This window comes from Falco peregrinus, chromosome W, assembly GCF_023634155.1.
Source record: "Falco peregrinus isolate bFalPer1 chromosome W, bFalPer1.pri, whole genome shotgun sequence".
Taxonomy (NCBI): domain Eukaryota; kingdom Metazoa; phylum Chordata; class Aves; order Falconiformes; family Falconidae; genus Falco; species Falco peregrinus.
Genome location: NC_073743.1, coordinates 28,739,365 through 28,754,859, shown reverse-complemented (window position 1 = coordinate 28,754,859; position 15,495 = coordinate 28,739,365). Strand labels below are relative to the sequence as shown.

General features: G+C 41.1%; 1 protein-coding gene across 12 annotated transcripts in view; it reads right to left on the bottom strand.

Annotated features, from left to right (window-relative positions):
• Window positions 1-15,495, bottom strand: part of LOC129783026 (adenomatous polyposis coli protein-like) — a 127,620-nt gene that overhangs the window by 72,332 nt on the left and 39,793 nt on the right. For 11 of the 12 annotated variants that reach the window (XM_055792664.1, XM_055792663.1, XM_055792671.1 and 8 more), the window contains 2 exons: window positions 5,135-5,243; window positions 1,188-1,301 (listed from right to left, as the gene is read on the bottom strand). In XM_055792664.1, coding sequence (XP_055648639.1) covers window positions 1,188-1,301; window positions 5,135-5,243 — 223 coding nt within the window. Of the gene's footprint in view, window positions 1-1,187; window positions 1,302-5,134; window positions 5,244-7,191; window positions 7,312-15,495 lie in introns of those variants that run through there. The other variant, XM_055792674.1, reaches the window with a different exon arrangement.

Genomic DNA, 15,495 nt, shown 5'->3' with positions numbered 1-15,495 from the left:
GTTAGTAAATCATGCTCGGAAGTTCTAGTGTTGATTCAGTATTACTTTCTTTTACAACAGGGCTAACCAGACATACAGACAATTATGAGTCTGTTCTGCCTTCATTTGGAGGTGGTCACACACAAGTAGCACAGCTGTATTAGTGCAGGGCAGCACCATAGCTGATAAACCTCTGTAACACAGCCATATGGCTTCCAGATCGGAGCCAGTTATCCAAGCAGCTTAAAACAAGGAAGAGTGAACTTTGGTCTGAGTACGTCAATATAGATCCTTACATGGCCTTAATGTACATACCTCATAGACTGAGCTCTACAAATAGAGGATGCATATTTTGCTAAAAACTATAGCCATAAGAATTTTCTGAAAAGTTCTACTAAATTACTTGCTTTAGAAAAAGCTGGTTTAAATTTTAATTACAAACAGAATTCATTAGAAATATTTCATATGTAGAATTTTGTGTTGAGGTAAATTTGGTGAAGAAAATGAAGCTTAAAGATACTATTTTTATTAAAAGTTGGCTATTTATCATCTATGGAAATAGATGGCAATACATAATTCAAACTGTTACTCTACTACTGTGGGGGAGTATATTTTTAAAGCCAGCATGCAACTGATTAATTCAGCATGTAATTGTGTGTAAAGGAAATTTACTTCCAAATGTGTGTAACATGATTTGTATACAGAACTATACATAACTTTATTTATAAAGAATTTACAGGTAAGGATGCAAATTAAATTTTGCCAATATATCTCATTTTCAAAGATTATTCCTTGATGCATGCTTTGTGGTCAAGGAAACTTAACAGTAACTGGAACTTACTCTAAACTTAAAAGTACAAACTTCAACAACAACACAACAAACAAAATAAAGCAGTTGCAATTACATGTTTGTTCAAAGCTAAAATTGAAACAAATAAATCAAATTATCAAAAATTACTTTCTTTTCAAGACATTGTCTACTACTTCCACCTACTCACAAGCTTTCTTTTAAACAGGCAGAGAAAGGTCCTTTGTGCTGACTAGGTATTTTCTATATTTTGTTTCTTATTTTTATATTTAAAAGGCTAGATAAATGTTCTAAAGTATTCACTGGGCTTACAAACAGTTTAAAGATATAAAACTGCAATAACTTAATGAAAACACATGAAAATCTTTTCCCACTCCTACTAATGAAAGAAAAACTATACCTGTGCTCGCTTCTCCATGTCCTGACAAGTACCTAGTTGTTCTTCCATTGCAGCTCTGATTTGCCTTGCCTCATACTCTAACTGCCTTCTGGTCATATCAGTTTGCAAGGAGAACTGAAATTGAAGTACAAAGAAGGCATTTTAAATAAGGTTGATATAAACTATGTATTTCTTTGAACAAAAGCAAAACAATTCCATTTACACACCAAACTTCATAAACAAAACATGAAAATAGACCCTTAATATATTACTACATTGTTAAAAACAAGAACACATAATATTGTTAAACCAACAGACTACCTGCAAGTCTTGTCAAATAACTAAAAGCCATATAAACATTGAGACAACATAATCATTAACATTTTTTTAACTATTCTGTTTTTTTTAACATAGCTGTTGAATTTTTAACCTACAACATCACTTAAGGAAAGGTACTCCAACCAATATATTTTTCAAGGCATCAGCAAAGCTAGTTTATAATTTTAATGTTTATTTTAATAAGCAGGTCTTTGCAACTTAGGGAAAATACTTAAAATTATCATGAAAGGTGATTTAAGTTCAACTCCCTCAAGCTTTATTTTAAAAGATTGCAGAAACATAGAAAAGTCTAGGCTGACAGGAACTTCTGGAGATCACCTGATCCCACCTTCTGTTGAAAGTAGGGCCTTAGATTAGGTTATCCAGGCCCAAGTCAAGACAAGCTTTGAATATTTCCAGCAAGGCAGATTGTACCATTTCATCATATGTACACAGGCTAGTTATTCAAGCATGTGGAAAACAGTAACAGGTACAATAAACATGTTTGCTCAGAAAAGTGAATTAGTTGATATCATCTTTTGATACACATGATTACCTTTAACTGTTCTTGCTAGATGAATATAACTTTAATTTCATTTTATTTGCCACTGCCGTATAGCTATGTATTTGAAACCACTGACTTGTCAAGAAATTTTTTAATGTCATGGAGGATTAGAAGGTCCATCACTTAAATATCAGTGAGAATTGTCTTTCTGGAAAAGGACAACATGAGCCCTTTCCAAAAAAGGTGATGAGCAGCTGTAGTTAATTTTATGAAGACTTTTCTCTAGTCTGCTCTCCAGCAAAAAGATACTAGTAAATAGACCACAAACAAAAAACAATGACTGCATGAATGTATGAAAAACAAAATCAGAAGGCATAGTCATTCTTCATTATTAGGAGCAATTATACGCAAGTATAAGATGACTGATAAAATTTACAATCTTTCAGGAAGAAGTTTTACAAAGCACCTAACTACTTGTGGTGGGTTGACCCTAACTAGTTGCCAGGTGCCCACCAAGCTGCTCTATCACTCCCCTGTCTCAACAGGACAGGAGAAGAAAATATGATGAAAAGCTCATAGGTCAAAATAAGGACAGGGAGATTACTTGCCAATTACCATTAGAGGCAAAACACACAACTTGGGGAAGATCAATTTAATTATTTGCCAATTAATAACAGAGTAGGATAGTGAGAAAATAAGAACAAATCTAAAAACATCCTCCTCCCTTCTTCCCAGACTCAGCTTCGCTCCTGATTTCTCTACCTCCTCCCCCTGAGCAGCACAGGAGGATGGGGAATGGGGGTTGCGGTCAGTTCATAATACTTTGTCTCTGCTGCTCCTTCCTCCTCACAACTCTTCCCCTGTTCCAGTGTGGGGCCTCGTACATGGGACACAATCCTTCATGAACTTTTCCAATGCGGGCCCTTCCCATGGGCTGCAGTTCTTCACAAACTGCTCCAGTGTGGGTCCTTTCCACAGGATACAGTCCATCAGGAACAGACTGCTCCAACATGGGTCCCCCATGGACCACAGATCCTGCCAGAATACCTGCTCCTGCTGGAGTACAACCTGCTTCACCATGGTCTTCTCCATGGGCTGCAGGGGAATCTCTGCTCTGGCACCTGAAGTACCTCCTCCTTCACTGACCTTGGTGTCTGCAGAGTTGTTTCACGTATTCTCAGTCCTCTCTCTCCCAGCTGCTGTTGTGTAGGGCTTTTTACCCTTTCTTAAATATGTTATCACGGGGGCACCACCAGCTTTGCTGACTGGTTCAGCTTTGGCCAGCTGTCTTGGAGCTGGCTGAAACTGGCTCTAACATGGGGGGAACTTCTGGTGTCTTCTCCCAAAAGCCACTCCTGTAGTGCCCCCCTCCTGAAAACCTTGCCACATAAACCAAATATGCTACTATATTTCACCATCAGTCTTAAAACAATGCTATGTATTACAGGGACATGGCAGACCTTTTGGTATTACCATAGCACCGTATTATTTGTGGTCACTGACAAAAGACAGAAATTACCTTTGCTGCTTTGTTCTAAAGGTTCTCCTGGTATGGAAAAAGGAAAAACCAAAGCCAGTATACAATAGCTACTCTGTTCCACCAATAATATGCAGAGATCTTATGAAGGCATTATTAATTACCCTTTTTGTTCTGGAAAAGGGTCTTAAAAGAAGGTCAGAAGGAAGCCTTCAACTACAGACATATGAAAAGAAAGGTAAAGCTTGAAGCACAACCCTAGTGCCCGACTGTATTCTGGTAGATGCACAGAAATGAGAAGGTTGTGAATTTCAAAGCATGAGACAAAAATGTGAGCTGAACTGAGAGGCAGAGATGTGAAATTTTGAGGAAACTATGACAAAGTTTAAAAGTTTTATTTATTCTTAGAAAATTAAATTATGGCTGATGTATTTTTCATTATTGCTAGAAGTCAACTCTTCACTGTTTTTTGACAGTTATTTAGTTTGCAGATAAACAAGTCACCACCAGCAGGTCTCCCAAGACTTCACCAAGGTCAATTCAGAAAGCCAACAAGAGAGATAACAGTCTACAAATATGTAAAACAGTGCTAAAAAAGAATGGGATCTACCGTTCCACTGTGGATGGAATAAATAGTGATGGACATAAATTGCCACAAAAGAGATTTAGTATAGATGTTAAGTAAAACATTCTAATAATACGAAAAGCTAAGTTAATTGATTACCTATGAAGTTGAGGAAACTTAATCTTAAAACCTATGACACATTTAGAGTGACACAGATACAGCCAACAATGCTTTTGGGAAATGGATTACGTTTCTTCAAGGTCTTTTTCCTTCTTTCTCCCCTTGTCCCTGGTTTTCTGATTAACTTGGCTGTGACTCAATATTAGATTTGCTGAAGTTCAGCTGTTTCACCCCAGCCACTAAAGTGTTTCCATATTCTATTTCTACTTCCAGGAAGCTGTCTAGTTCTGACAGTACTGCGTAAATACAGCTAAATTGATTCCTGAGCAAATATGGCTCTGTAAAGATGGGCAACCAAGTCTTCCAATAACTGTATGTACTAAAGAATGCACTGCAAATATATCGAAGCTGCTGAGGTCTGACACCAGGAAAATGTGTATTATCTGGGATATCAGAGGTCTTCGTTATCCCAGAAAACAGTGACTTGACTATAGTTTGGAGATGCCAAGGTAAAAGTTTACAGGGGCGTTAATATCTGCGTAGGCTATAGCACCATTTTACTCAATGCTCTGAAATTAGAGCTCCTGTTTAGATGGTCTCTTAGGCTAATATTGCTCTTAAAATTAAAAGAATCCATAAAATAAAAGAACTGATTAAAAAAAAAAAAAGGCCTTTGGGGGATACAGTCAAAGAAGAAACCTACTGACTTATAACTCATCTGTCGTAACTTTTCAGTGCTCCTCTCTAGCACTGACATTCATACTGATAGGTATGAATTTTAGCAGGTAAAACAACATCTGAAAACCAGGGAATTGCAAAGGAAAAAATACATTATTTAGTCTGAATTAATTTGCATAGTGAACAAAAAAATGCTTTAACTGAAAACAATAGTAGAGAACGGCCATAAATTCATAAAACATATACAGCATCTAAACAGAGATTGTAGCATAAGATACATAAATGAGCATGCTGTAGTTACTTACTTTTTCAGTAAAGGGAATACTATCAATCCTCTTAGTAAGGTCCTGAAGCTGAGCATAATACCAGTCCTTTTCTTTCTCTTCCTTCTCAAGCTCCCCAAGCAACAGAGATCTATCAAAAACAAAAGCCAGAAATGCCTTACTACTAGAGTCTTCATTATCAAATACAAGTACAGCAATAAGCATTGATACCTATATAAAAGGTGAAATAATGAGGTTTGATGAAGATGGCACAAAGAAGTTAAGGTCGGTTCTGTTCCCTGGCCCTCACTAATCAACCAACTATACTGTGCTAAGCAAATCACTTTAAATTCTTGTATATCAGGTCCACATCTGTAAAAGAAAGAATACCTATATTATTTTATAAATTCAGTTTGAAATCTATAGCTGAGGCATTTTGTGAAATCTAAGCATTTATTAGTCACATGCTAACTTTAAATCATGCTTCTTTATGACAATATGCTTTATGCGATGCAGCAAACGACAACTGCTATTTAAGAAAAGGCTTTGATGTTGCTGAACAGCAGTCCTCAAACTACGTCCCGGGGGCCGGATACGGCCCCCTAGGGTCCTCAATCCGGCCCCCGGTATTTACAGACCCCCCCCGCCCTGCCTCCGCCCCCCCCCAATCTCCTCTGCCGGGCAAGCTCAGTCGGCAGCCTCTGCACTGCGAGGTCCAGCCAACTCGGGCGAATCGCCAGAGCCCCGGCGCGGCAAAGTCCCTTCAGTCCCTTCTGGCCACCCTGTCCGGACTGCGCGGCCGGGCTGAGGAGGGGGGCGGCGGCATCAGCGAGGGGGGCGGCTCCCTCGTCTCTCCCTCCCTCCCTCCAGCTCCCAGGCAGGACAAGCAAGCCAGCACCAGTGGGAAGCGCGCGCACCATCATGTCAAAAAAAAAGAACAGTTGACTCCGAGTGCGGGGTGTTCCAAGAAAGTGGACTTCTGATTATTTTTCCACGGAGTACAAAGAGCGAGCTGTTTGTCTGATATGCCAGAATTCAGTGTCTGTGTCAAAGGAATACAATTTGCGTCGACACTACGAAACTCAACATAAAGGTAAATATGATTCTTTGGTCGGACAAGTGAGAAAAGATAAAATATTAAGATTGAAACATGGATTGACAACTCAGCAAAATACGTTTGTGAAGCAAAGGCAGCTCAATATGTCATCACTTCGAGCAAGCTATCAAGTTGCCAAGCTCGTAGCGCGCACTGGCAGAGCATTCACAGAGGGAGAATTTGTTAAAGAATGCCTTCTTTCTGTGGCCAAAGAGATGTGTCCAGAGAAGGCGGATTTATTTAGTACAGTGAGGCTTTCAGGACCTGCAATTACACGAAGGACTGAAGAAATGGGGGAAAATTTGAATCTGCAGTTGCAAAACTTCTCAAAAAAACTTTGCTGTTTCTCATTGGCACTCGACGAAAGCAATGATGTTCGTGATTCTGCACAACTTCTAATTTTCATTCGTGGGACAAATGATCGTTTCGAAGTCACAGAGGAGCTTGCTGCACTGAAAAGCACCAAAGGAACAACTACAACACCTACAAATAGTTCTAGATCAGGATTTAGAAACAGCACATCTGTTAAAACTTCTTGAGTCTTTTTGGCTTCACAAATTGTTATTACATAATTGTGATGTGGAGTTCCTTCCCCAGGTAAAGGGAGTAGGGTAGAGGGTGCAGTGTATTACACTGTTTAGTTGCTATGTTTTCCACTGTTAAGAGAATCGTCTCATAGCGACTCACTGTGGTGACATTGCCTGCATAACATGCTGTGACAGTAGCATTTCAACTTTGTGTGGTACTTGTACCATCAGAGGGTGTCCAAGCACTAGATTTTTACTCCATTCAACTAAGAGTGCTGCAGTAGCTATTGCACAAGTGCAGGCAACAGATCCTTGAGCTACCAGGTCTCCCTGAGCTGAATAATATGCAGTCAGACATTGTCATTCCCATGGCTTTGAGTTAACATTCCCGAGGCTATTCCTTTCCCTTCATATACAAAATAGCCTGGTAATCCCAGAGCAGGTACAGCTTGCTTCAAAAGCTCAAATGTATTTACCTTGTCCGTTGCCCAGTGAATTGGTTCTCCAGCATCTTGAGCAGTTATCTTTGTATGAGTACTTTAGCTGCTTTTGAGGAAATGGCAATCCAGGGTCAGCAGAATCCTACAGCTCCTAAAAAGGCCTGCATTTGTTTTTAAGAAATGGTTGGGGAAGATTTTGAACGGCAGTAATATGGTTCTCGGATCTTCCTGGAGAATGTAACCCAGATATTTTACACTTCCATAAAAAAAAATAATTGTAACTTATGTGAAGAAATTCAATGGCCCTTCTCAACTAAAGCAAACAGTAAGGCACGGGTGTCAGCTATACAAGATTCCTTGGTTACTAATAAATCATCAACATACTGTATCAAAACCAGATCAATTTTTTAAACACATCATCCTGCAAATCTTTTACTAAAATTTTAGAAAAATAGTGGAGGACCCAGCAAAGCCCTGAGGAAGCCTTGTCTATGTTAGCTGTATCTTTCCCCGAGTAACCTGAAAAAGGTATTGGAAGTCCAGATGAATAGGTATACTGATTTAAGGTAGAAAAAGTTCCCCCTGTATCTATTAGACAGGAGTAATTATGTTCATTAATTAAAAGGTTTAAGACCAGTTTCTCATAAGAAGAGGAAAATATTTTGTATTCAGAGGCTCTTGTAGTAACTGCATGTTAGGTCCCTGCTGTCAAACTTGGGTGAAATCTAGCTGCCCCAGTTGCATAGAGCAGGGGAAAATTGCACCATAGGATTGAGAGGTTCTTTTGGGAAGCCCTTTGATCATACTGGGCATTCCCATTTCCAATGACCTTATTGTCCACGATAATTACAAGTTTCTTGTTCCTTGAGGCCCACTGCTCCTAAAATTTCCTCCTCTGCTTCTGCCTTGAAGACCTCCACATCCCCATCCCTTTAGTCTAGGACTGCTATTCAATGTTGCTGCCAATAGACTCTTTTTCTGCTCATGTTCTTTTCTCTTCACCTGTTTTTCATCTCTTCCATTACACGTGAACATGGCAATGCTGACTATTTAATCCAATCCTTTGCCCTGCCATCCAGGTATATGTTTAGAAAAATATTTCTTTATTAAGAAAGACTGATGTACAAAGAAAGATACCATTAAAGATCAATTTTCCTCCTTCTCAGGGTTGACCCCTCCAAACATTCTCACTTGTTTAACCAATTGGGCATAATACTCAGAAGGATGTTCAGCGTTTCCTTACTGGCATTCTTGGCCCTTAGCCCAATTTACAGTCTTCCTTCCTGCCAGTTCTAAGGATTTTAACAATTCCCCTCTCGCTCTTTGCAGCATATCTCTATTGGCTGGTAACTTTGGAGGACTGACCTGGGTCATTGGCTGGCCATGGGGTTCTGCCCTGTGCTTCCCCAGGCCATCTGTAATTTTTTTCCAAGATTTTAATTTTTTTCATCAGGAGTAAAGACAGCTGCAAATGGTTGCTGCGTGTCAGCCCATGTAGAGTTATAAATGTGAAAGATGCCACGTATACTTTGCATCACCTTCTGCAGATCATCCCACACTCTGGGCACTTGCTGTTGCCCCAAAACCAAATCAGTACGTGCAAATGGCATGCAGACTGTTCCCACAGAAAACTGGCTAGGTTCCAGTCCTGACCCTAATTCCTGTTGGAGATGTGCTTACAAACCAGAAGTAGTAGCAATAGCTGGAGAGAAAAAGAAAAAAAAAAAAAAAGAGTAAAAGCAGAAAAAAAGCGCAAAAGGATAGGCAAGTAGAGCTGAATGTGGAATGTCCCTGATTTTCTTGTTCAGCCAGAGATTTTACTCAATTTCTGACCCAAAGGGGAAATTTCTCAGAGTGCAACAGACACTGGAGCAGTGCAAGGAGCACCAGCAGCAATGGCAGCAAGCAGTGGCAAGGGATGGACAAGCACAAGGAGAGTGTAAGGCTGAACAGGGGGCATTCCCTGAGCAACTGAGCCCAGACCTACTGACTGGATGAACCAGCAAGGGGCAGAGCCTGCACTCCTGCACTTGGCAGCATGGGAGATTTGAACAGGCTAAAATAATCAGACCAGCTGATTGCAATGGATAAGCATATATATTTCCCAGCAGGCAAGTACATGGCAGCATGGTGACTACATGACAAAAAGCTGTGTCTTCTGCTTCTCCTGAGCTTCTAGCACCTGGTAGAACCAATACAGCCACACAGAGTTCCTATCAAAGCATGCAACCACACAGGTTTCTGGCTGTGGGGTAGCAGGGATATTCCTGGAGATGGAGGGTGATAGCAAGCAAACCTGTGGGATGTATGACCAAGTAGATTAACTGCTCTGCCTGGTGGCCAAGCTTAAGGAGAAGGTGGGTAGACTGAGGACCATCCAATAGTTTGAAACAGAGACTGACCAATGGAGCTGTGCTCTGCCATCTCTGGTACGCACAAGCCAACTCACTACAAAGGCAGGGGCAGAATCTCTTTAGTGCCAGGAGGAAGGCAGTGTTACAAGGGATGGGGAGGGGTGGAAGAAGGTTAAGGAATGTACCTGTTAGAGAAACCCCTCCTTACCCTCTATGATACCCTTACAGAATAGGTATGAAGACCTGAGTACAGTAGATGAAGCATATAACTAGACAGATGAGAAACCTAGGCAAGCAGTCTTGCCAAGGTCAGACAGACCAACGCGTTGCAACATGACTTGCATTAAAACCAGCACTGAGAAGAAACAACAGTGAGTTATGGTCATCGGCAACTCCCTCCTGTATGGAACGGAAGTGCCCATTTGCACATCAGACCCTCTTTTCAGGGAAGCTTGCTACCTCCCTGGGGCCAGAATTAGGGATGTCACCAGACAACTGAAGAGCTACTATCCACTCCTGCTCTTTCATGTTGGTACTAATGATGTCCCAATCGAAGTATAAGGTCAATCAAAAGAGATTTCAGGGCCCTGGGAAGAATGCTAAAAAATTGAGGAGCACAAGTGTGGTGTATGAGGCACGGACTTTGCAAGGATGATGAAGCAAAGACCTTTATTGTTAGTTAGTTACAGCTTTTATAAGTTTATACTCTGTACATGCGCTGCTAAAAGCTTTATTATTGGTCAAACTCTACTGTCCACGTGCCCAGGCACTATTCACTATAGGCTACTCCCTGCTGTTCATGCTGTTTCCTTATCTTCTGGAGGACAGATCACATTCCTCCTCTGTTTCTGTTTCAACCGGGTTTTTTCTCATACTCCCTCAAAGTTATTTAACTCTTTGCTGCAGGATCACAGCTGCACATTATCAATGTCAAACCCACTGTCTCTGTCCTCTACACACAAGTAGTGTTTTCCTCGATCCTTTCAGTAACAGAGACCTTGGAAAAAAGAGACGAGCCCAGGATATCAATACATAGCTCCAGGACTGGTGTCTCCACCAAAACTTTGGGGTTTATAACTGTGGAAGAGCACTCAAGGCACGAGGAATGCTGGGGCGTGACAGGATCCACCTGTCCTAATGGGGAAAACACATCCTAGAGCGTAAGCTGGTGGGACTGATCAAGAAGGCTTTACACTAGAACCAGTGAGGGAAGGGGATACCAACACAATTGCCAAAGATAAGCCGAGGGTTGGTTGGCATGGCATCACCTGAGGGTGGCAATGCTAGTGGGAACACTTATGTTACTTCCGGGAGCACATGGAGGGCTCAGGAGCATATCTGAAATTCTTGTATGCCAGTGCACGCAGTGTGAGAAACAAACAGGATGAACTGGAAGCATTGGTCAGTTCCCAGAGCTATGATGTCATTGGTGTTAGTGAGACTTGGTGAAATGAGTCCCATGACTGGAGTGCTGGGATGGATGGATAGGCAAGGCAGGTGAGGTGGAGGTGTTGCACTATATGTAAGGGAGAGGTTTGAATGTACAGCCCTTACAGTTAAGGATGATGTGTTGGAGAGGGGAATGGAAAACAAGGGAGACATTGTAGTGGGTGTCTACTATCAATCACCCAGCCAGGATGTAAGCACTGATGAGTTCTTCTATAGGCAATTAGGAGAAATCTCTGGATGAGTAGCCCTTGTTCTTATGGGAGATTTCAACTTCCCAGGCATCAACCGGGAATATCATACTGCTGAGATGAGCAGTCTGTGAAATTCCTGAAGTTTGTTGAAGATAATTTCTTGTCACAAGTACTCAGTGAGCCAACTAGGAAAGATGCCCTCCTAGGCTTGTTGTTTGTGAATAGAGAAGAACTCGTGGAAGATGTGTTGGTAGGTGGCTGTCTTTGCCACAGTGACCATGAAGTGGTTGAGTTTAAAATTTTCAGTGTAATGAGAAAAAAGGACAGCAGAGTTGCTACCCTGGATTTCAAGAGAGCCAACTTTAAGCTGTTCAGGGAGCTAGTTAGCAGTGTCCCCTAGGAATCTGTTTTTGAGGGCTTAGGGGTCCATGAGTGCTGGTCAGTCTTTAGGAAACTTTGAAAGTCATTTTTTTTGATACCTCATATATCAATAAACCAGATATACCAATAGTCCATTTGTGAGGGGAATCAATCCTCCATTTGCTGTTATAAATAGCTCAGCCTAATATCATTAAAAGAACCAGGCTGTGGCCACATTTGGTATGCATCACCAGAAGTGTTCACTTTTGGCCAAATTTCCTGACACAGGGCTCAGGCTTTTGATAACCTGGCTATCCCATCAATAAATTTCCAGTGTTGCAACAATTAATCTACCAGTGACCTCTTCACTATACTTTGTCCACCTCCCATTATTAAAAAAACCCAAAGAAACAAAAAAAACCCCACCACGTCCTTTACTACCAAATAAGATCCATGGTTCACTACACCCGTGCCAGAGTATCTCAAGGTGAAATCACCCACAAGCCAACAGTGCAGATCATTGGGGTCTGTGCAGTAGTGATACATTGGATCAGGTGAGTTGGCTACGTCCCATCTGGGTCACCAAAACTATCACAAAAATTTCAGAAGTGGCCTGTGCTGACCAAGGAGAGAGGCTAGGATGCAAAGTATAGAATTACAAAAGTAATTCTTCATGCACCTGAGGCGTCCTATTCAAATTGGGACACCCTGAATGAGGTTTTACATATGGTTCTTATATCTTTCAAGTGTTCAGATACAACATGATTTGACCAATCACTGCTTAACACCCACATGTTACTGTTTTGCAAAGCAACTATAATTCTATGGCATCATCATCTACCTGCTTCTTTCTTGATGTAGATGTCCCTGGAGCTGGTCTTGTTACAGTTACTTACCTATGATGCCAGATAACAGGGAGGGTTTCACAGAGGTGTTAGAAGGGCTAGGATGCCAGTGTTATCTCAGTAGTTCAGGGGTATCCTTTGTTCTTCAGGGTGCGAGGAGGAGGACAGCCCCTAATGAGCTGGGGTCTTTTAGTCATGCTGACTTAACTACAATAATGGAGTATACAATGTAAACTACATACCTTAAAGTTCATACAATTTCATACTGTAAAGACTAATTGGTACAATATTTATGAAATGAGATTTTCCTAACAGCACCTTCCTTTTTTCCCCCCCTCCATGTGTGTCCATGCACTGGGTATGTCCAGTTTATGTGGAGAACAGTGACAAATAGTGTTCCTCAGGGGTATGTACTGGGACTGGCACCGTTCAACATCTGTGTCAGTGACATGGACATTGGGATTCAGTGCACCCTCAGAAGGGTTGCCGATGACACCAAGCTGTGTGGTGCAGTCATGCTGGAGGGAAGGGATGCCATCCAGAGGGACCTGGACAGGCTTGAGAGGTGGGCCTGTCCAAACCTCATCAACAAGGCCAAGGTCCTGCACCTGGGTTAGAGCAATCCCAAGCACAAATACAGGATGGGCAAAGAATGGATTGAGAGCAGCCCTGAGGAGGAGGAATTGGGGGTGCTGGTGGATGAAGAGCTCAACATGGCCTGAAAATGTGCACTTGCAGCCCAGAAAGCCAACTATATCCTGGGCTGCATCAAAAGAAGCATGGCCAGCAGGTTGAGGGAGGTGATTCTCCCCCTCTGTTCTCATGAGACCCCACCTGGAGTACTGTGTTCAGCTCTGGAGCCACCAACATAAAAAGGACATGTACCTGCTGGAGCAAGTCCAGAGGAGGGCCACAAAGATGATCAGAGGCCTGGAGCACCTCTCCTATGAAGAATGGCTGAGCAAGTTGGGGTTATTCAGCCTGGACATGAGAAGGCTCTGGGGAGACTTTATAGCAGCCTTTCAGTACTTAAAGGGGGCTTATAAGAAAGATGGGGATAAACCTTTTAGTAGGGTCTGTAGCAATAGGACAAGGGGTAATGGCTTTAAACTGAAAGAGAGTAAATTTAGATGAGAGATTAGGAAAAAAATTCTTTACTGTGAGGGTGGTGAGACACTGGAACAGGTTGCCCAGAGAAGTTGTGGATGCCCCATCCCTGGAAGTGTTCAAGGCCAGTTTGGGTGGGACTTTGATCAACCTGGTCTAGTGGAAAGTGTCCCTGCCCATGGCAGGGGGGTTGGAACTAGATGGTCTTTACGGTCCCTTCAAACCCAAACCATTCTATGGAATTAAATTTGCAAAAGTATAATTAAGTCAATCCTTATAAAACCTATTTTTATTTGTAAATGCTTTTTCTAATGACATGTATCCTGGTTTTAGCTGGGATAGAGTTAGTTTTCTTCTTAGTAGCTGGTGCAGTGCTGTGTTTTGGATTTGGTGTGAGAACAATGTTGATAGCACACTGATGGTTTTGATCGTTGCTATGTTTATACTAAATCAAGGACTTTTCAGTTCCTCAGGCCCTGCCAGCCAGAGGGGCACAGGAAATTGGGAGGGGACACAGCCAGGACAGGTGACCCAAGCTAGCCAAAGAGGTATTCCATACCATATGATGTGATGTCATGCTGAGTATATAAACTGGAGGAAGGAGGAGGAAGGTTTTTGGCATTATGGTGTTTGTCTTCTCAAGTAACCGTTACGCGTGATGGAGCCCCTACTTTCCTGGGGATGGCTGAACACCTGCCTGCCCATGGGAAGTGCTGAATGAATTCCTTGCTTTGTTTTGCTTGTGTGCATGGCTTTTGCTTTACCTATTAAATTGTTCTTATCTCAACCCTCAAGTTTTACATTCTTTTCTGATTCTCCTCCCCCTCCCTCTGGGTGAGGGGGAGTGAGCAAGCAGCAGCAAGGTGCTTGGTTTCCAGCTGGGGTTAAACCACAACAGCATGTCTCAGATTATTCTCATCTGTTTCTGACCATTGCTGATCATGATTTTGAGCTTAGGAGAGTGTTTAAGGTGGAAGAGCTGTTACTGATCAAAGAAAAATTTTGATGAAAAAACCTAATGCAGTTATTCCATCTTTTTACACCCCAAGACTGTTTATATCAGTATTTTCACAATATTCTGTTCTCTGCCATACACTGTCAAGTTCAGTGAGAATGCAGCAAGACAAGTGGAGTTTTTTTGAACATTATAATGCTTTTATGAGGAAAAAAAGTTTTTCAATTTGAACTGCTTTTCTACAGGACTAGTATTTCTAAAGACTTGTCTAATGTGTGTGGGTGGGTGGTGGTGGTGGTTTGTTTTTTGTGGAGTTTTGTGAGGTTTTTTTTAAGCTCCCAACAATAAGCTGAATGAATGCAGGATCACAGAAAATTGGTTTCTTCTTTTGGAAATATTTTTTTGATAAATATGTCAATGTTATTCCTAGTAAGAAAGGTAACAAAATATATGCTACTCCTATTATTTAATTATAATTAATAATTTCATTTCCATCTGTAGGCCATAAAATGAAAAATTCTTGAAAAGATAACAATTCCTGAAAATTACTCTCAAAGCTACTGATATTTCAAACAGTAGCTTTTGCTCAACACCAGAGGCAAAACATGTATTGCTTGGCTGAAAGAGAGTTTTACCTAAAATAGGAAAATTAAACAGAATTGTCTGCATTAAAAAAAATATTATTGAGACAGCAAATTTTTAGGATATGTTAGCTGTTTCTACAGAAAATGCGATTAAATTTTTTTTAGGTATGTGCTTCAATAATTCAGTAAAATCAAATATATCTTGACCTCGCCAGAGAGAAAGCAGGGTACATTTAATAGGAATTCTGTTCTGAACTAATAACCTAAACACATACACCCTCTTCCCCTCCTTTAAACACTTCGTAACTAGATGGAAGATAAGCAAAAGAGAAATATGTGAACAATTTAATCATTTATTCTGGTAATTGAATCCTTTTTTTTTTTTCCCCTTCAGAAGATCATTTTGGCCAAGCTCAACATCTAGTGAATTTGCCAAATTCACACACAGTTAATAAATGATTTGGTCCTCATCCAAACACTCTTGCCCACAAGGAG